The sequence below is a fragment of the Nymphaea colorata genome, chromosome 1 (assembly GCF_008831285.2).
Source record: "Nymphaea colorata isolate Beijing-Zhang1983 chromosome 1, ASM883128v2, whole genome shotgun sequence".
Lineage (NCBI taxonomy): Eukaryota > Viridiplantae > Streptophyta > Magnoliopsida > Nymphaeales > Nymphaeaceae > Nymphaea > Nymphaea colorata.
This window is the reverse complement of record NC_045138.2, coordinates 33971255-33990687: the sequence shown is the minus strand read 5'-3', so window position 1 is coordinate 33990687 and position 19433 is coordinate 33971255. Positions and strand designations below refer to the sequence as shown.

Below are 19433 nucleotides of genomic sequence, written 5' to 3'. Positions count from 1 at the left end.
TTATACAAAAAAAAAAGAAGTTGATAATTTATTTCAGTTTAGTTTCTGATATATATACATATATATATATATAAAACGGAAAGGAATGTTTTCTCCTTTAATCAAGAAACAATTTTTTCATAATTGCGCCATGTTACCAGTAAGAAGCTGTTGCATATTCAGCTCCAAACTGTGAACTCGTCCACAAATTTATGATATGGATCGGTTATGTCAGGTTACACCCGATCCGTAGGGATTCGGAATAAACCTCACCCTGCAGGGGTAGTGTTTGCCTTGGACCTCTCTCTCGCTCTCTCTCTTTCTCTCGCTCGCGCTCGCGAAATACACGATTTCTCTCGAAGCAAGATCGCAAGGTTGGTGCTTTTTCCCCGACACCATTTTGTTTTCGGACGTTTAATCTTCGTCCGCATTTATTCTTCTCCTTCCTGGTCTTTCAGTTCTTTTTGGGTCCCCAAACACGGTTAATAAAAAAGTACCAAGTTATGAATTGTTCTCGTTGGTGGTCGTTTTTGCGCCGAATCTGGATGGGATTCGGGGTGCATTTGCATCTTCTATTTGTTGGAACATTAGTGTTCCCAGGAGCTGTGTTTAAGTTTATCTGTTCTTTACCTGTAATGAACTAGTCTGGATCAAGTTGAGCTCAAGGTTTCGTTTCTGTGATTTTCAACCTGTGATGATCCAACTTTGCTTTTGACATATAGACATGTTGAAAGAGGTCACTTTGGTAACTTTCTGTTTCTTTTATGGCCTTTTTACTGGCTAGATTTTGGGTAAACGGCATGCTTGCTCGATATCTCTGCAGCAACATAATGTAGTCCGCAGGATCTAACCCTAGTTCTTGGTTTTTTGGGAGGAAGTGGCTTGTTTCTTCTTGTTGTCTGGCATAGATTTTGCCATAAAAGTTGAAGTTTTGATTGCATATGCTCTTGAATTGCATGGTCAATTCTGGTTTCATGTTCAGAAGCAAGACAAGAAGTTCAATTTTGTTCATCTGTTCTGAAAAAATATTTTCTCGTTTTGGTTGAGCTGTATTGTGGATCCATGTTGATCTTCGGTAGGGTACATGCATGGATTGTTGGATCTAGGAGAAGTGAGAAGTTCTCTTTTTGGGCATATATCTTGGACATTGAATGATGGCTTCGCTTCGATGAAGTTTTTGAGGTTCGTTGCCTGCTCGATTAATGTCATTGTGGTTGTCATTTGACAAAGAAGGCTAGCGTTTTTCTATGTCATTTGAATCTCTGGCGAACCTGACGTTATGTTTTTTTTTTTTTGTTTGGGTGATTGGAGTTTGTTGGAAAAGCCAATATTTGTTTTTTAGTGGTTCAACCAGCTCCAAAGCTTTAAATTCTGCATATAAAAATTACATGTCATATATTAGTGGACATTTAGCTCGATCAGGTCTTCAGAAATAATCTACTGTGTCGTGCACATATGTTGGACGTGTATGTTATCACGTGTCGAATTTTTATTTCTCATGATATCATTGTCGTAATTTGCATACATCATGATAACTGTTGGTTTTTGAATGATTCTGAACCTAAATGTTAGACCAGAAGGAAAACTATACATATATCTATGCCACGAAATTCTTGTGGTTGTCTAACTTAGGTGTGCTCTGTCCACTTTCATGTTAGCATCCATGTGAAACTGGCATCGATGCTGTATGATAGGGATCGAGTGGACACTGTTCAGTCCCAGTGTTGCACCTCTCTCTCTCTCTCCCCTCACATGTACACACATGTGTCCTTTATCACCTTGTATAATATGTGTTTTTTCTTGCGTGTCTAGGGCTAAAAGCTACCCTTTCCTCTTTTCCCCATCATGGAGTATACATAATAATATTATCTTCTTATCAGTTTTTCTTTTTTACCATGCAATTTTCTTTCCAAGTTTGGTTTTCTTTAGCTATGGTACTTTGTGTAACTTCCTCTAGCTTTTGGTTTGTTTTTGGCAATAAAATGTTTTCAAAATGAGTTGGTTGCTGTTAACTTGCTATCAAGCAGGGGTTAGTTCCATCTGATATCGAGCAAGGGCACATCAGAAAAGGAAAGAAGAATGAGTTGCTTGTCGTTTAAGACTTAAGAATTTCCTGGTAATAGTGGCAGTAACATGTAATGGAGAGAAGGATATCAAGGATACAAGGATTATCGTTCCGCAAGAAGTTGTCATGAAAAGTATTATGGATGTTTATAAGATACTCATGTACCATCTTGAAGAGGTGGATGACCTTCTAGACCAACCGAATTTAATAGGCTCAATGATTTAAATTATGGAAATTTTTGCTACAAAAGGGTCTTTTGTACGCTGTAGGTGTCCAACCCTCAAATGACATACTACTAGTATAAGGAGTATTAGGGTTATTAGGCATGTGAAGAAGTTTGCAGCAACAGCAAACCAACAATAAAAAATCCTCATGAGGCCGATAGAAACAAAGAGAGGCTTGAGAGAGTATATGTGATGTGAAAATGTTTGTTCACAGAAACTAAAGCAAGTATTGTTCTCAAAGCCAACCAAGATGTGATTATATGTGGGATCAACTTTTCAATAGCTTGATAGATTATATAAATCAAAGTGGAAGTTGTAGACCTTAAGATACAAGTTACAACCTTAGAGAACACCAGATTTATATGGGCAAGAACACTTACTATTATGCTTTGAGCATTTGATCTAGTCATGTTAGTATTAGGAACTAATATCTGACTGACTGCTGTGCCTTATGTGCCATCAGAAAGACATTTCTTAGTGTCAAGTCTTTGATGTGCACTTTGCTCATGAAAACGATGTAAGTTTTCACATCCAAATATTGGTCTAATTGAAAGGATAGGTGCCAAGTTCTCAGAATATCAGGATATGGAAATAAATGATTCCGTAAGGACTTAATAAATGTGCATTTTGTTACCATTGGAATTTTTCTCTTTCCTTTGTAAGTTCATTTGAAGCATGTTTCCTATTCTTTCCAATTTCGGTGGTTAGACTAGTATCCCTCTTCAGTACTTAACATTAGCAGAGACAGTCAATATATTCATTCAAGAGCTGGATGCCATGTCTGGCATGGGCAGTGCACTTGATGTGGGAATTTTTGCCCTGAAACAACTAACTGACACTACAGATAATGGTGAATAAAAATTTTCACTTTTAGGCGAAAGGAGAGCTTGCCTCAATGACTTAAAAGATGAGAGGATAGCTTGTTTACCCAGCTTAGCCAAGCTTGATTAAGCTCCACTTGACTAGGCTGGAGTAAAGTTTGGTAAATAATGGTCTTGTTTTCATTGGCACTTTTTCTAAAAACTGAGATAGTGGCTGCCACCAGTCTTATTAGAGCAGCAGGCATATGACTACTTCATGTCGTCTCCATGAGTTAAAACTATATATAAGTGTTGAATGTTTCCTTGTATGCTTGCCCAAACTTAGCTTGGTGTTGCTTGATAATGAACAAGCAGGAATCCTTGTTAGGCTGGGCTTTGTTTATATGAAAAAGTGAGATTAATTTTAGCACGTTCTTACTCAAGGAAGGCTTGCCTCATTATCCAAACATCATTCCAATCAATGATTGCCTCATTATCCAAGTTTAGCACATGATGCATGGCATCCATATTTGCTTGTGTTTACCTTTGTTCCATGCGTCATGTGAGCAAAGCCCTTCATTTTAGAAACTGAGGCCTGTGGAACCGTCTTTTCAGCAACATGGATGCCAACAGAGGTCAAGGAGGTATTCAGCTCTTGCTTGCTGCAGAGCAAGAGGCTCAGCACATTGTTAATGCTGCTAGGACCGGTAAGTTGGCATCATTCTTTTGTCTGCTTTGTTGATGAAGTTTCCTGGATAGCATCATTGATTTTCCTCTGCCTTGCAGCTAAAATGACCAGATTGAAACAAGCAAAAGAAGAAGCTGATAGGGAAATTGCTCAATACCGTGCTCACATGGACGCTGAATTCCAAAAGAAAATTGCAGAGGTAGATGTTCAGTATACTGCATGTTCCAATAGTTTGATTCCATTATAACTCTCTCTCTCTCACATACACACACAGAGTACTGGTGACTCTGGAGCTAATGTCAAGCGCCTTGAACAAGAAACTGAATGCAAGATTCAGTACCTGAAAGAGGAGGCCTCAAAGATCTCACTTGATGTGGTTGACATGCTTCTGAGGTATGTCACAACTGTGAAGAACTAAGTCTCACCAGAAATCAGTTATCATCTGCGAAATCTTTCTTTCATTGGAGTGCTACAAATTCCACTATAGCAGTCTTTTCTTTCCAATTTATCCATCTCTGGAGTAGCTGTCTAGTTTGCTGTAATTTTTATTGCTTAAATGATCTAGTGAGTTTATCAGAAAAATAATGGTTCAGACTCTCTATATCTGTAGAATTTACGGTCAACATTTTCTCTCTGTGGTGAATAAAAAAAAGCAGAGAAGTTCCTTTATTTCACAACTGCGTGAACCAAGATATGGTGTCCTGTTGGTTAAATTCTACTATGAACAGTGAAATGTATGTCCTGTTGATGCCTTTTTATACGTTTCCTCTCTTTCGTCCCCTTCTCAACTGAATCGAAGGAAAAGCACACGCCTGAACTTCCATGGGAGCACTAGTATAACCGAAGGCCTCTGCTAATCTCAGGAGGTATTTCAAAGCTTTGGCCTTGATAAGTAGCTGACACCAATTGGAGTTGAACTATGGGTCCCTGCCTAGCAGCCATGGCACGTTTCTGCCAGACCGATGCCCTTGTAGTTGCTTTCTATGAAAATGCAAAAAAGAAAAATCCTTGGATGTGCCTATATACTCTGCATTGTAGGACCGCTGGACAACTCCTCCTTTGAAGCTCAACCAAGAGTGGTGGTACTGATGCATATAATAGCTAGGAACTTTATTCCACCGCAGTCGCAGCACCTCTCAGCTGATAAGGGGAAGTCCTGAAGCGTTAGTGATTCTGTTAATTTACTGAAAGAGAAAGGAATATCAGGAAGGTATATTTTCCAGAAACTGAAACGAAGCTATATTGAAATGATAAAGTTATATTTTACAAAAATTATAAAACACATTGCAAAATCTAAGATTTTTGGTGTCAAGAAGATTTTGGATAACTGTTTGACCTTCTTCTTCTCAAAGAGCGAAAGTATCATGTCAGATAATGGCAAATACAGGTTGCCCAATTACAGAAATGACGTTTTCTTGAGGAGAAAAAGAGTTGTCATAAATTAACCTCATCTTATCTGCGTATTTGAAGGGTCGTTAGACGAGCTCTCTCTCTCTCTCTCTCCCCTTTCCTGAAAATTTTCACTGAGAAGTTCTTTCATAAAATAAAACATTTTGTTACAAGAGGAAAAATATGTCGTCACATATTTTTAAAAATTAACGTAAAACATTTCCAATAGATGACAGAAAAATGTTGGGTTACGATAATATCAAGAAAAAAAGTGTAGTGAAGTACATGGTCCAAATTCTGCATCTTTTCCCTTCTTTATTAATTTTCATGAAAATGATAAAAGATTATGAAAAATATATTATATATTATCAACCAAACCTATCTTTTTCAGCGCCTCGAGGTGAGACGGTAAATTTCAACCTAAATCCACCGTGGAGAGCTGAAACATTTTTCCGCGTTTGGAAATATTTCATCTGTGCAAGAGTGTTTCTCCCTCATGCTTCGTACATCAGGAAATAGATCCATTGATGTCTGTAAAATTTTGTAAATTCGACTTCCAATCGTCTTCCATTTCTACTCTTGCTTTGCCATTTCCGCTGTAGCTGACCCGTTCCCTTTGGTGGACATGCATGATAGGTACGTGACAAGTCAAGGTCTCACGTCGTAAGTTTTACCGCATGCGCTGTATCTTTTGTTCATGGTTTTAAAATTTAAATGCATTCCACATGATTGGATCCTTCCTCATCCAAAGAGGATGGAAATAAAGGTTAGGATGCAAAATTTGCAAATGAATTGATCTGAGCACAGAAATCTGTACTTCTTACGTGCACGAAAAATATATCTGAATGTGTTTCAAAGACTGTTTTGAATCTTATCGTAATGGCTTATGGTAAAACGTTGAATTCAAACTAGCGGCCATGACTCGATGACAGTCATGCAGCCCTTGCATCCATGGCCACGAACTGAGGTTTATCTCATCATATGAGATAGCCATCGTCAGGATTTAACGAAATTGTTGCCACCTTCCACTGTTACCATTTTATTTGTGCCTTAAACTTTGTGATTTCCCTCTCAACTCTCGTTGGGAGCGTATGGTATCTTTGTACATTGGCTTCCTTTAATTAAGTTCATTTTCAACTCTCTCTCTCAAGCCAACCTTACTGTTATTTAGAACCAGCGGACCCCCAATTTTCTTTAGAATCGGATGATTTGAAGGAGTTAAAATGTGCAATTCTCTACAGAGAATCGTATCAGCATGCTAAGATTTGGTGAAAAGAAGTAGTACCACCCGTCATTATTAAGTATACTCCCATATAACAAGAACCACCAATTTAAAAAATGAGAGTCGGATTGGCTATTTAATGCAAATGAAAATAATGCAGCTTAAATTTATTTGGCTCACGGTGCTGGCCCCTCGTTGTTGTCGACCTCAGGAGGAAAGACATGGCAGCATCCTTCCCAAAGAATATCAAAAAAGCAAAACCCCTTAACTTGATATCAATTTATTGCAAAGGCCGTTCAATTTTTCAATCAGAAGTTATCATTGCTTAACTCGATTCTGCTATAATGTTTGTGATAGACTCATGGAAGATTGTATTAATAGGCATAGTGCCAATACCTCCCAAGAGTTGGATTTTATCCTCCTCCGTATTAAAGAAACACTTTGTTCAAGTTCAAAAACCGAGGGATATCATTCGAAATAAATATTTTAAAGCTGTACGCAACTCCAAATTGTCATGGACCAAATTTTTTGCGGCCTAGTTTAGACTACGACTTCGAAGACAATACGCGCGCTATTGACCCGAACATGGTAATTGGTCAACTGTTTATAATTAATTCTTTTACTGAAGCAAGACGGTTTTGGCAATTAACGGGTTCCCAAAGTTTTCTATATTGCATAGTCCTCATGCTTTACTTTCATGTGCCGATATTTTATTGTTCAAGCTGGCATGAAAAGAAGAACCAATCTTTTCATATTAATTCTGGAAATTTCTAAATTTCGTGTGACGGGCGAAACTTTCATGCCGAACGCGTTACGACTCCCGGCCTACTTCGAGGGGCAGAGGGCGGGCAGTGGGTCCCGCGCAGAGGACCTGTGCACAGTCCCCACGCGTAACCGCGAAAGCTTCTCCCCGGTTTCCTACCGAAGCATTCTTACGATGGAGGCCATCGTCGGCGCCTCCCTTTCCTCCTCCTCCTTCTTTCTCGTCCTCCTCCGCCGCCTCCTGCAGTATGGTCGGCGGTTCCTGCTGATCATTTTCTCCATGTTCTCTCCCTCCCTCCGTCCCTCCCTCCTCGAGGGCTCGCCGTCGAAGCAGAAGGGTCGAAAAGCGCAAGTGTGGGACTTAATTGTGTCTGGAGCTGGGAAAGGGACTTGATTGTCCTGTATTTCGTGATCTCCTTCTTGACATGGTAAGTAGTGACTTTGAATTTGGTATTTAGCTCCGTCTTTGGAGGTCCAGGATCGCCATCGATATTCTCCCGTAATCTTGCTTGTCTATTCTGACTTCTTTTTCGAGCTTGTTAACCATCTTTAGGAAGATATTTGAAGGTTTTCTCGAAGCCGCTTTCTCGTGATCTGAAATATATTGTTTTTTTCCTTTTGAGTTAGTTTGGGTTTGTTTCCCTTCTCTTATTAGAACGCTTCACGATCCGCTTACTACACCCTTGTTGCTGTTTTCGGTTCGCCACAATGTTGACCTCCTTTAGCTCTATCAATGGCTGGCCTAAGCTGTTCGGCTTTTCTTACCAGTCCCAGATCTCTATTTTTCTTCAGATTCCATGAAGGAAGCATAATTTGTGCTTCCCAGTGACGTCTTGTGATTGACGGTCAGCGGTTACGACGGTTCCGCTCTTTCGTATTTCTTTCATAAGGTTGATTTACTGGCTCTGTTTTATTCGCTAAGAGGTCGTGCTTGTTTGAATTTAGATTTTGGAAGCTTTCGCAGTTTTCCTGTGGTTCAATTACCTTTCCCGAGTACGTTTTTTGAGGGGTTTCATTTATGTTATTTGTCCTCGCGGCGTTGGTGCTTCTCGCACTAGTTTATTGCGTCTAGGCTGAGAACTAAATAAATAGATAATGATAGATCATTTCGCACGCTTTAGGTTTAATATCGGGAAAATCGCCCATGTAGGAAAGAATGCTGAAAATGAATAAACTGAGAGAAGGAAGAGCCTGTTTTCAAGTAAAAACAGAAACGACAGATAGAAAGGATTATAATTTATAAACATAAACTAAATATAAGAAAATATTTATATAAATGAGGAAAACTAGTTACAACCAATTCACGATTATCCGGATGATTTGAATATAAGTGGCATGATTGTTGTCTTGTGGCACGTACAATATGACTGTTTAATATTCTGACAACTCATGCCAAATCGATGTCTTCTTTGCACTTCTGAACTGTATTAATCTTTAGATATCTGCATAGTAATTCATCACTAGTTTGTTGAATTGTCTAATTCTCTTAGAAACTGATACAAGTACTGTTTCTATTCCTGGAGATGCCTTCATTTTCATTCAGACCAAAGTCCTTAACTATAGTTAGCGCAAGCCTCTTGAATACTTGAATGCTTGCTTTCCAAGGAGATCCCTTGAGAAGTGCAATGTGCATCTATTCTTCATATTTCCATAACTTTATGAGGAATCCACTTTCTAAAAAAGTGAAGCTTTATGCATATGATGCAAAACGAACTCTTTTGATAATTTTGAGCGTTCTTGTAATAAAAACCACATTGTTTTTCATGCTTATGCCGTTTTAACAGAGCACAGAATGAATTTTATTGTAAAAATATTTAAAGCTAGTCTTAACTAAAGGCCACAGCCTTTGTGCAAATTGTTACTATGTTTCTGTTGCTTTATGTGGCCAAACATTTCTTTATGACATGCTTCCTGTTTCATGCTTAGAAATATGTTCTTGCACCTCTTCTGACTTCAGCAAACATGGCTCCTAAGTGTTTCCTCTCCTTCATCTTGATCCTTTAAGTTTTAAATATCTTACTGCCGTTATGTGGGTAATGGATCACTGCTAAAGGACAGACAATTTTGTGTGCTTTTTCAAAAAGAATAAAGTACAAGGAAACAACATGACAGTGAATTGGAGGTTCTGGTGACAGAGCTGCCAGTGGAAGTTTTTCCTGCAAGCTGAGATAATATATCTGTTCTATGCTGTTGTTCTGACCTCTTTGGGCCAACAATGGTCAATATTATCTAATTATTGTTTCATGTACAGATGGAGCACAGCACTTCCAAAGTATGTCACAGCACCTCCAAAGTATGTCTTGTTTTGGCTTTTGTAATTTTATTAAGCATCGAAGGAGCACTTGCAAGACAGACAACTGAGGAGTTCTCTACGCTGATAGGTGGCCATTCATTGCCGGATTTCACACAGATCGAATATGGCATGGTACTGTTGTTTCTGATCTGCTATATGACTTCTGTTTTTGAATACTACCACATGGATTTGTCTTTTTCAGAATACACAACTTTTTTTTTCCTTTTATAGCTAAATTATGTTGGCTCGTTGTCTTTAACATAAAAAGTGAGGTGGGAAAATACTTTCACAGATTATAAACAACTTTTGAAAGCTGAAAATAACACGACAGTTATGATCTTAAACAGTTGTAATGGTTATGATATCATATGTTAGAAAGCAGATGGGATATCTTTATATATCTGAATGAAAATGATATATGATAAGGTCTTTTATGCATAAAAGAAATTAGATTTTGTTTAATGCATTGTCTACATTCTATAACCCCATGCATTGTCCAGGCTTATGATGCTATGATGAAGTTTAGGTTGACTTTAATAATATTTGAATTTTAGGTGAGCCAGCTGTGGACTGCTTGCAATCAGGATCCAGTAGATCTAGAGATAAGTCGAACATCAAGTGCCAATTTGGAGAAGGCCATAAATACTTTGCCACCTAAGATGAAGCATATTCTTCTCAATTGCCTTATGAGGGTATCCTTTCCCCATAGTGTGTCAGGGAAAGATGACATATCTGGCAATTGGTATGTCCAGCAGCTTGAGTCCTTGCTTGTTTGGCATACAGAGAGGAGGAGAAGTCTGGATGAAGAAACAAACTTTAACATGGGTGTATCTCTTGGTGGGTTAGATCATCTACCTGCGCCTGCTCCTGCTCCATTTTCCCTGCGAAAAGCTGCAAATGCTCCTGCTTCTGCTCCTGCTCCATTTTCCCTGCGAAAACCTGCAAATGCTCCTGCTCCTGTTAAGCAAGTGCCTGCTGAAGCTCCAACTCAACATTCCCATTCTGCTCCACCAGATCAGTCTGCTTCGTTCATTGCACCTATAAATAACACAAATATAAGTGGAAGTCCAGAGCCTAATAACAGGGATAACATGAAAAGGACTATCGCTGTAGCTGTTACTGTAACTGCAGCCTGCACTTTTCTTTTTGCTGGATTGGTTTTTTATGGTTACCGAAAATGCTGTACCAATAGGGCGGGCTCAGGAGATTGGCAAAAGGACGATAGGCCTCTTCTTTCCTTAAGCATGAGAGAATTTTCAGTTGGTAAGGCACTTGATTCTAACTCAGCTATTTCTTCTGTAAAAGACATTCTTGCTCTTTGCTTATTATTAATTTTTTTCCTGCAAAATGGAATTTCAGGCTCGTCACCGAAGTCACAGATTAGGGATAACCCAATATCTGACACATCATATGCAGGGTTACACAAGTCGAACTTTGGGACGTATTCATTTACACCAAATCCAAGCAGACATAAGCTGGCTAGTGAGGCGCGATTTTCTCCACATCCTCAAAAAAATTCACAGTCAATATCTCTTCAAGATATTTCTGCATCTGTAGAATCTGGAAAGATTATATCTTCATTCTCATCAGTTGGAGGTCCATCTTCAACGGAAGCTGCTCTGCCAGCCATGCCTCCAAGTGCTCAGCCAAGCAAATCTTCCATGCATTCCCTCCCTCCTCCTCCTCCTCCTTGTCCCCCTCCTGGTCCACACCTCCCTTCTCCTCATTCCCCTCCTGCACCACCACCTCCTCTGTCCTCTGCTGCTTTACCACCCCCTCCTCATGCTCCTCCTCGTCCCCCTGCTGGCCCACCACCCCCACCTCCTCGTCCTCCTGCTGGCCCACCACCCCCACCTCCTCGTCCTCCTGCTGCTCCACCACAATCAGGACCACGACCCCCTCCACCGCCAAATGGTGCTTTTCCACCTCGTCCACCACCTCCGAACATGCCTTCTTCAAAAACAAGTCAGCTTCCCTCTGGGAATAAACCTAGTGGAGTAGACGAATCTGAAGCTTCAAAAGCAAAGTTGAAGCCATTTTTCTGGGATAAAGTTTTAGCCAACCCCAGTCATTCAATGGTCTGGCATCAAATCAAAGAAGGATCTTTCCAGTAAGGATATTTGTGTTATCTTAAAGTTCCAATACAAATTGGGCCACATAGGATCTCTAAGTCAATTACTTATGCATGTGCAGATTCAGTGAAGAAATGATAGAAAGTCTCTTTGGGTACAGCTCTGCAAATAATCAAAAGAATGATCCAAAGAGAGACTCCCATGATGCTTCCCCCCAGCATTACCAGATTCTGGATCCCAAAAAGTCACAGAACATATCCATTCTTCTACGAGCTCTAAATGTGACTATTGAAGAAGTCTCTGATGCCCTTTTGGAAGGTAAGAGGTTTATCAATTTTCTACTTGTATTCTGTGCAAGTGAATCACATGAGAAAGTCCTGACCTTGAGCAGGTGACACATGATTTGCTTTCATAAATTTTCCATATTTGTGAAGCTGTTCTCTGAAGCAAAATGAAAGGCATATAATTTGATGTCTTTAATTCACATTTTTCGGATCACAAAAGTAAAATCTCAGGGATGTGATTCACTTATTTTCTTTGGGGGTTGAGGGGTGGGGTTGGGATGCAGGAATGGGAGATGGCAAGAGTTTTTTTTGTTTTCGCAAATAATGTGACAATGTATGCCCCTAAGTAAAAGCTGTTTAGGCTAAAAGGATTATGTTCTTCAGTTTTTGGTAGCGTAACTTTCTCTTGGTTGCATGAGTGCATCATATAGCAAAAGCACAGGCATGTGATTCATTTGTCTTTTGTTTTCAAGGGATACAGATATGTCATAAGTTCACATACTGGCTTATTATGAATGGTATGGTTATCTGAGCCTATGAATTGGGCATATTTTGATGTCAGCATAATTTTTGTTCCTGTTGCTCAGGTAATGAACTCAGTGTTGAGCTAATTCAAACCTTATTGAAGATGGAACCAACTTCTGAAGAAGAGTCTAAACTTAGGGCCTATACTGGGGAACTATCACAGCTAGGCCCTGCTGAACGGTTTCTTCAGGCATTGGTGGACATACCTTTTGCCTTTAAGCGGCTTGATGCATTGTTTTTTATGGGTATTCTTGGAGAGGAAATGATTAACATTAAAGCATCCTTTATTACTTTAGAGGTCAGTATTTATCTTCCCACACCAACCAAGCTGCGGTTGGATGGTCTGAATTATTTGCTCAATATTTAATGAAAGGCTTGTCATGTTGTCTAAAAGGTTATATGTTAAAAATTGTGTGCTCTGAACTGGAAAAGGGCTTTAGTAATTCTCAGTATTTTTTATCTTTTACTTGAAGCTGGAAGACTGGAAGTTCTATCTATCCCTGTTACCCCCACTATTTCCTAGTAATGTCTCTAACATAGTTTTCGTTATCATGCCCTTCATACTGTCAACCGTAGTATTGTTTCTGGTATTAGCTGATCATTTGATATCAACTACTTCCACTGGACACTTCTATCCCACTTCCCAGTTGAGCAGGATTTGCCACCATCTCACTAGAGTGGTATTTGTTTTGTGTTGATGGCATGATGCTTTTTTTCTTCATAACCACCAATTCCTGGATGCAGCAAGAACAATCTGTTGGCAGAGCAGGCAGATAAATCTTTGCTGGAGACAGGAAACTGTTTATCTCCACTCCGAAAGTGCTGTAGGAAGAATAAATCTTCCTCCACAAAAGATATTGAACTTGGTCCATGGTCCAAGTCATTTTTTCAATCGTATAAATCAGTCTTCCAGAGCTCATCAATGGCTGCTGTTGGAAGAGGATACAAACAAAAAAGTCACAATACTGAAAAAAAAGCACATTCTAAAGGTGTGGAAAGAGGCCTGCCTACTTGCCTCATCAGTGCTGTATGCCCATTTATTCAGCAGAGATGCATGTATTGCAATCCTTTGGCTCTGATGTGCAGAATACTGGAAGTCATGGAACTGACTATCTTCCTTAGAAATTGTATTGCCCCTTTCCTATGCCATCCAGCAATCAAGGAATAACCATCAAACTCATTGCTGCTGGCATCTCTTCCCATTTTCCATACTCTTCTTTTCCAACATGTCCTACCAAGACAGGTTCTGCAAGTTAAAAATTTCTCAATTGTTGAAAGATTAAAAAAAAAAAACTAGTAAGTGCTTTGTCAAATGGTGGAACCTTAAACATTTCTAGGTTATTTCAGGAAACAGACAAAATTGTATCTCATACCTGTACGACTGTTGCTTTTCTATGTCATTAAATCAACAAGGACTACCAAAACTGCATCTTTACATAATACTTTGGCTTTTGCTACCATTTTTCTTCTTCTTTGAAAATGGGAAAACTAGAAGAGAAGATTGAACATGTATATATATATGCAGAAACATTTGATCTAACTTTTATGCTATCCATCCAGAAAACGTTTTCTTTTCTTAAACACTTGCCCTTTGTGGTGTCTTGTTGCAGGCAGCTTGTGAAGAACTCAAAGGCAATCGTCTTTTTAGGAAACTCCTGGAAGCTGTTCTAAAAACTGGAAACCGCATGAATGATGGGACCTTCCGTGGCGGTGCTCAAGCATTCAAACTTGACACATTATTAAAATTGGCTGATGTAAAAGGAACAGATGGGAAAACAACTCTGTTGCACTTTGTTGTTCAAGAGATTATACGATCTGAAGGTGTCCGTGCAGCAAGGGCAACTAGAGGAAGTGAGAATATGTCTAGCCTGAATTCTGAGGAAAATTTAGAAAATGCACCCTTAGAGACGGAAGATCATTTCCGAAGCTTGGGCTTACAAGTAGTATCTGGGCTTGGGAATGAGCTTGAAGATGTGAAAAAAGCAGCTGCAATTGATGCTGACATGTTAACAAGTACAGTGTCAAAACTTGGTGGTATGCTGCTAAAAACAAAGAAATTTTTGGACTCAGAGATGCAACGCATAGAAGAAAATGGGCACTTTGTACAGACTCTTACACATTTTGTAGAGCATGCAGAAAATGAAATTACATGGTTGCATTCTGAGGAAAAAAGGATATTGTCAGTGGTGAAGGGAACAACAGATTATTTTCATGGTAATGCTGGAAAAGATGAAGGTTTAAGGCTGTTCATCATAGTCCGGGACTTTTTGTATATGTTGGATAAAGCATGTAAAGAGGTCCGTGAGACTCCAAGGCGGGTTCCACAGGGACCACGAACTAAAGAAGTACAAGGTGTGACAGCTCCAAGCCCAAAGCGTTTGCTTTTCCCTGCCATATTGGATAGGCGGGTAGATAGCTCAGACGATGATGAAAGCCCATCGCCTTAGGACAGTTTTGTTACCTTAAGGTATGCTTGTCTCCCTTACAATCATATCTTCTTTTTGTAATTTTGGGAAATTATTTAAATAGCCTGTTTCTTATGTACTACAATGCTTAAACAAAGGTGACCTATGTAGTTGCCCTGTGTCGTTGACAAGTGCAGCAGCAGGTTAAGTTTTACTTAGATGATCTTGAACTGCTGGAAAATTGGACTTTGAAGGTTTTTGGTGTTGTAATGGGAATATGGATGATGCTTTCTCCATTTTGTTAAACGAATAAATGACTATAGTTTATTTTTTTAGCATGCATGAGATATAATAGCTAAGAACTGAGTCAAATGACATCATTTTATATGTGAAAAAGTTGGGTATATTAAGCAAAAACCACAAGTTCAGCTATTTAAAGAATGCCAACTAATTTTGAATATTTGATTGCATGTTGGTTCGTTGGAGGCTTAAAATGTTGTCTTTATCCCTTCTCCCCTTAAACTGAGCTGTTTTACTAAATAAACTAACAAATGAATGCACCCTTCACTTGTAGCTTTAACTTGATGATTCTAGGTCTTCTGCCTCTTTGAAATATAAATAAAAAGCAAACATGCTATTTAAAAAACTGAGTATTTTTGCTTTTCTAGATAGCTGAAAATTGCGGCAGCTTTTTGGAATTACCACTTCTTGCCTTTCCTTTCGTAAAGATATTTTTAACATGCTTAAGATATAAATCACATGGACTTGCTGAAATGGTTCCTGCACCTGACTTGGGTGCAGGTGTGGCAACCAACAATTTGCTTTCTTTTTCATTGAATCATTGATAGAATGATAGTTTGTTAGTTATGAAGTGTTAATTTTGTTTTCTGTGGACATTTTGTGTGTTTTTGTGTTATATATATACGTATATATATATATATATATATATACAGAGAGAGAGAGAGAGAGAGAGAGTACACACATACATAACCCCCACCTTTTAGTCGTCCAGTTATCTTCTCTTCATGGCAATATCGACAGTACCACTCATTTGTTTGTTCTCACCTGATGCTTTGGCAGGCGATTTTCGAGGAGTTTGTTGCTAGTGTATAGCTTGAAAGTGGATATACTGCCTGAAACTGTAGATGCATTTCCTAGATAGAAGTTCCGTCAGTTGGACAACTCTCAAGTGGGAATTGGATTCTGTTGTATCAGAGTACGTAATTTGTGGAGATGTCCTCACCTGTAGGAGTGACATTCTGTAAATATCACCTAGCTGTCATGCAAGTGCCATAATTTGTGGAGAAGATGTCCTCGCCTGTTGAGTGACGCCCTGTAAATACCACCTAGCTGTCATGCAAGTGCAAAATACTGAATGACGTGTTCCAAGGCTGTCATGGAAAGACAGTGGAAGGGACAGGACACCTGCCATTCTTTCATTATTTTCATCCAAGGTTAGTATGCATATAAGGGGCACCAGAGGAACTGGAGTCTCTCTCTGATATAGGACCAAGAAACTTGCCATTTAAAAGGGAGTGCGCCATCATTCTTGCGACAGCTGCATATACTGCTGCAGGAGATGAATGAAGGCTGCTATATGGGCAAGGGTGCAGTGCTTGCAGGATCCATGGGCGAGATTGTTCAGTAGTTCATGAAATCTGTTAGTTTCATGCTTTTGATTTGTTATCGTTCTTTTGAAGTAGGTTTGGGGATTGGTTGTATTGTCGAAAGAGGCTTCTGTAAAGTAGAAGTGACACCTTTTTCTTGTTCTTGATTGCTTGAGCATCTCCTGATTCTATTATAGTTGTTGGCTGCTGAAGTTCGTTTATGCATCTTAGCGACTTACTGTTTCTTGGTGGTACGCAGCGTGGTGCCATGGAGTGACTATGTTTTCTTACCAACAGTCTTTGGGCCATGGGGTTGAAGCCTGGTCTTGATGGGACAATGTGTCACATTCAAGGGTCCCATGTTTTCTGAATGGTTCTTGAAGACCTAAATAAACTTTCATTTGTCAGAAATACATAGTGGTCCAGCTATTGAATTCTTAATGATTCCAAGTGCTACCGGTCTTGCAGATATTAAACCTTTACTAATTTGACTGTTGTCATTTAAAACAAGAGCCACCTTTTGAAACAAGATTGGTACTCTACTAGCAAACCGATTACGGTAAAATAACGGGTCCGAATAATCCAAGTGCACAAATCACGTTCTTCTTTAAACCCCACTCGCCCTAAAACCCTTCTTTTCCATTTTCTAAAGGGCCCTTCCCGCTTTTATTTTGGTGGTGCGGAAGAAGTGGTTTTGAAGAAAATGCCGAGAGCATTTAGTTTGGAAAGGAAAAACGATTCAGGGGCATTGTTGAGAGGAATGATCAAGAACCATAGGACCTTCAATTCGAGATCTGTCATTGACAAGTTGCTTCTTTCGATTGAGCCGCCAAAGGGAAAGAACTCGGCGGAGATTGAAGAGGAAGTATGTGGCAAGGCCCTGGAGGCTTACATAAACTGGCTGGACTACCATGTGAATCGACGAAGCTGGCTTTGGAGGCACTGAGGACCTCAAAAGGAGCAAAATTTTGATCTTAGTCTAGGTAAATTGGTTGGGATGGCAGGTTTAAATTCTTGAGTTGGAGGGCTTTCTTCTTCTTCTGCCTGCCTTTTCTTTATGTTGCTTTCTGGTTCTGAAAATTGAGCTTTTCATTTGCTTTACGAATGATCTGGTTAATATACTTATGCCACTCTTGGCCGGCCATCAATTTACTTTTGTAGGCTGTCGTACAGTGGCTTTTATTTATTTTTATCTTTATTTGAATAATCGAATTGGATTCTATTTCAAAGCCCTCAGTTTTTTTCTTCTTGTACTTCTATCGCTAAGCCTTTCTTAAGGCTTCCAGACCTGGAGGGAGGAAGAGTTTTCCTTCTTCTGAAACGAAGAACAGATTTTATTTAATACCTTTATTGCAAGATTTCTACACAGTTTCTGTTTCCCAGTTGCCAACATTAGTGCGCACCGTCTATAACCTTCATACTAGTTAGATTCCCAGCCACTCAACGATAATGTGCTTTGTAACTGCGCACTTGTCAATGATCGAGGCATACGGGACACTTACAGGATTTTGTATACCATCTTTTGAAACGCTTCTAAATGTTTATTTAACAGAATAAGGGAATTGGGCCATTGGCACTGACCTTATGCCAGATCTCTTGAATTACCGTTATTCAACGCCCTTTTTTTTTTTCTTTTGAATTGACACGCTTAAACACATTTCTCTACAAACAAAGGGATATCGTGTCAATAAAACACCAGTAGATTAAATACGAAGAAGGGAGTGGAACTGAAAGCAACTCTAATAGAAGATTTTCCGAAAAAATTCCCCACTCTCTATAATTTCATGTTCAATCGACTTCAATTCACAAAGTACCATGACATAAATGAGAAAACGAAATTCAGGTAAATGCATAGTGACTTAAGATTCCTTACCAATTTGAGAACCTCTACATATTGATTTACCGAAGGTGGCAATTACAAGTAAGCCAAGTTGGGGAATAAAATCAAAGGGGATCGGATAAGAGATAAGTCGTGGATGCAGATTAAAAAGGACACTTATCCTTTTACTCAATTGTCGTCACCTCTCGAAATCTTGTCGGAAGCAGAGGTACCGATTTTCTTAGGAAGCAAAACATTGTGAATGTTGGGCATCACACCGCCGTTCGCAATCGTCACAGCGCCGAGCAATTTGCTTAACTCCTCGTCGTTCCTTACGGCCAGTTGAATGTGGCGAGGCACAATTCTTGTCTTCTTGTTGTCACGGGCAGCGTTCCCAGCAAGCTCCAAAACCTTCAAAAAGTTTCAAAAATCTGAGTAAAAACTAACACCAACAGGGCAACATACGGGCCCATTTTTCGTACAGCTCTAAATTTTGTCACATCGGAAACGAAAAAACCCGCTAAAAACCGAATGCCGTAACTACTAAACTTAAAGATTGTCGAAAATCAGAGAACAAGCTGACTCTTGAAATTCCAGTACGACCAAATTAACAGGAAAAACATTGAAAAATTTTTTGCTGAAAGAGAGAATGGTCGAAGAAAACGCAGTATTAAAAAACCTAAATGAGAAACCCCAGCGCTATCTCTTCTCTTCAAGGAACGAGAAACGGAAACAGAGTACCGAAGGAGCCTTTAGACAAAGAGAAGATTCCACGTTCAATATTTCTCACCTCAGCTGCCAGATACTCGAGCACCGCGGCAAGGTATACTGGGGCACCAGCACCAACCCGCTCGGCGTACTTGCCGGCCTTGAGAAACCGGGCGATCCTGCCGACCGGAAATTGCAAGCCGGCCTTACTGCTCCGGGACACCGTCTTCTTCGATCCGCCCGCACCCAGAGACTTCCCTCTTCCCGCCATTGCTTCCTTCTCCACGGCAAGAGAGAGGAGGAGTCACGAGACTGTTGGATTCATGCTCTGCTTTTCGTATTTTATGCTCGGAAGTCTCTGGGGAAGTGACTAACCGCTCAGGTGCGGATCGTCATCGCAGCCGTCCATTTGAATCCCCCTCTCGACGGTCTCGATTTGTCCTTATAAGAAATTGCGAAAGTGGTCCTCAATAATTTTACGGAATTATCATCTGAGGACATGATCGGACAAGTCCTGCTTGCAGTGAAGGAGCGACTTTCCCAAACAAAAGTCTTTCTGCATTTAATCATCTCAGATTGGGGGCAAGGGAA

General features: G+C 39.7%; 3 protein-coding genes across 5 annotated transcripts; 2 read left to right on the top strand and 1 right to left on the bottom strand.

Moving 5' to 3' along the window:
* The first annotated feature begins 246 nt into the window (after window positions 1–246).
* On the top strand, window positions 247–4425 carry LOC116251051 (V-type proton ATPase subunit G1-like). Of its 2 annotated transcripts, XM_031625115.2 has the most exons (5): window positions 290–353; window positions 1059–1161; window positions 3684–3775; window positions 3855–3955; window positions 4031–4425. In XM_031625115.2, the coding sequence occupies exons 2-5, from the start codon at window positions 1064–1066 to the stop codon at window positions 4172–4174; spliced, it is 435 nt and encodes a 144-aa protein (XP_031480975.1). In that variant the 5' UTR covers window positions 290–353; window positions 1059–1063; the 3' UTR covers window positions 4175–4425. The 2 variants fall into 2 exon arrangements, with proteins under 2 accessions (XP_031480982.1, XP_031480975.1); XM_031625122.2 differs by lacking the exon at window positions 1059–1161 and having other exon boundaries at window positions 247–353.
* A 2798-nt stretch (window positions 4426–7223) lies between these two features.
* LOC116251010 (formin-like protein 5) lies at window positions 7224–16540 on the top strand. 2 transcript variants are annotated; one of them, XM_031625068.2, is made up of 8 exons: window positions 7224–7557; window positions 9381–9554; window positions 9977–10685; window positions 10839–11532; window positions 11616–11812; window positions 12366–12601; window positions 13914–14770; window positions 15789–16540. In XM_031625068.2, exons 1-7 carry the CDS (start codon window positions 7555–7557, stop codon window positions 14748–14750), a joined length of 2850 nt encoding a protein of 949 aa, XP_031480928.1. In that variant the 5' UTR covers window positions 7224–7554; the 3' UTR covers window positions 14751–14770; window positions 15789–16540. The 2 variants fall into 2 exon arrangements, with proteins under 2 accessions (XP_031480928.1, XP_031480921.1); XM_031625061.2 differs by having other exon boundaries at window positions 7226–7557; window positions 10782–11532.
* Window positions 16541–18153: 1613 nt separating this feature from the next.
* Window positions 18154–19169, bottom strand: LOC116251034 (histone H2A.6-like). The gene is made up of 2 exons (XM_031625092.2): window positions 18925–19169; window positions 18154–18545 (listed from the first exon to the last, which is right to left on the bottom strand). Exons 1-2 carry the CDS (start codon window positions 19111–19113, stop codon window positions 18324–18326), a joined length of 411 nt encoding a protein of 136 aa, XP_031480952.1. The 5' UTR covers window positions 19114–19169; the 3' UTR covers window positions 18154–18323.
* Window positions 19170–19433: the final 264 nt, after the last annotated feature.

Excerpts from the sequence above, each read along its gene's own strand:
- LOC116251051 (XM_031625115.2), top strand. The coding sequence starts at position 1,064 with ATGCATGGATTGTTGGATCTAGGAGAAGTGAGAAGTTCTCTTTTTGGG. Across the intron at positions 1,162-3,683 it reads GCTTCGATGAAGTTTTTGAG|CAACATGGATGCCAACAGAG; the intron begins GTTCGTTGCCTG and ends CCGTCTTTTCAG. Across the intron at positions 3,776-3,854 it reads TGTTAATGCTGCTAGGACCG|CTAAAATGACCAGATTGAAA; the intron begins GTAAGTTGGCAT and ends TCTGCCTTGCAG.
- LOC116251034 (XM_031625092.2), bottom strand. The coding sequence starts at position 19,113 with ATGGCGGGAAGAGGGAAGTCTCTGGGTGCGGGCGGATCGAAGAAGACG. Across the intron at positions 18,546-18,924 it reads TCGAGTATCTGGCAGCTGAG|GTTTTGGAGCTTGCTGGGAA; the intron begins GTGAGAAATATT and ends AACTTTTTGAAG.
- LOC116251010 (XM_031625061.2), top strand. Across the intron at positions 9,555-9,976 it reads CACAGATCGAATATGGCATG|GTGAGCCAGCTGTGGACTGC; the intron begins GTACTGTTGTTT and ends TTTGAATTTTAG. Across the intron at positions 11,533-11,615 it reads ATCAAAGAAGGATCTTTCCA|ATTCAGTGAAGAAATGATAG; the intron begins GTAAGGATATTT and ends ATGCATGTGCAG.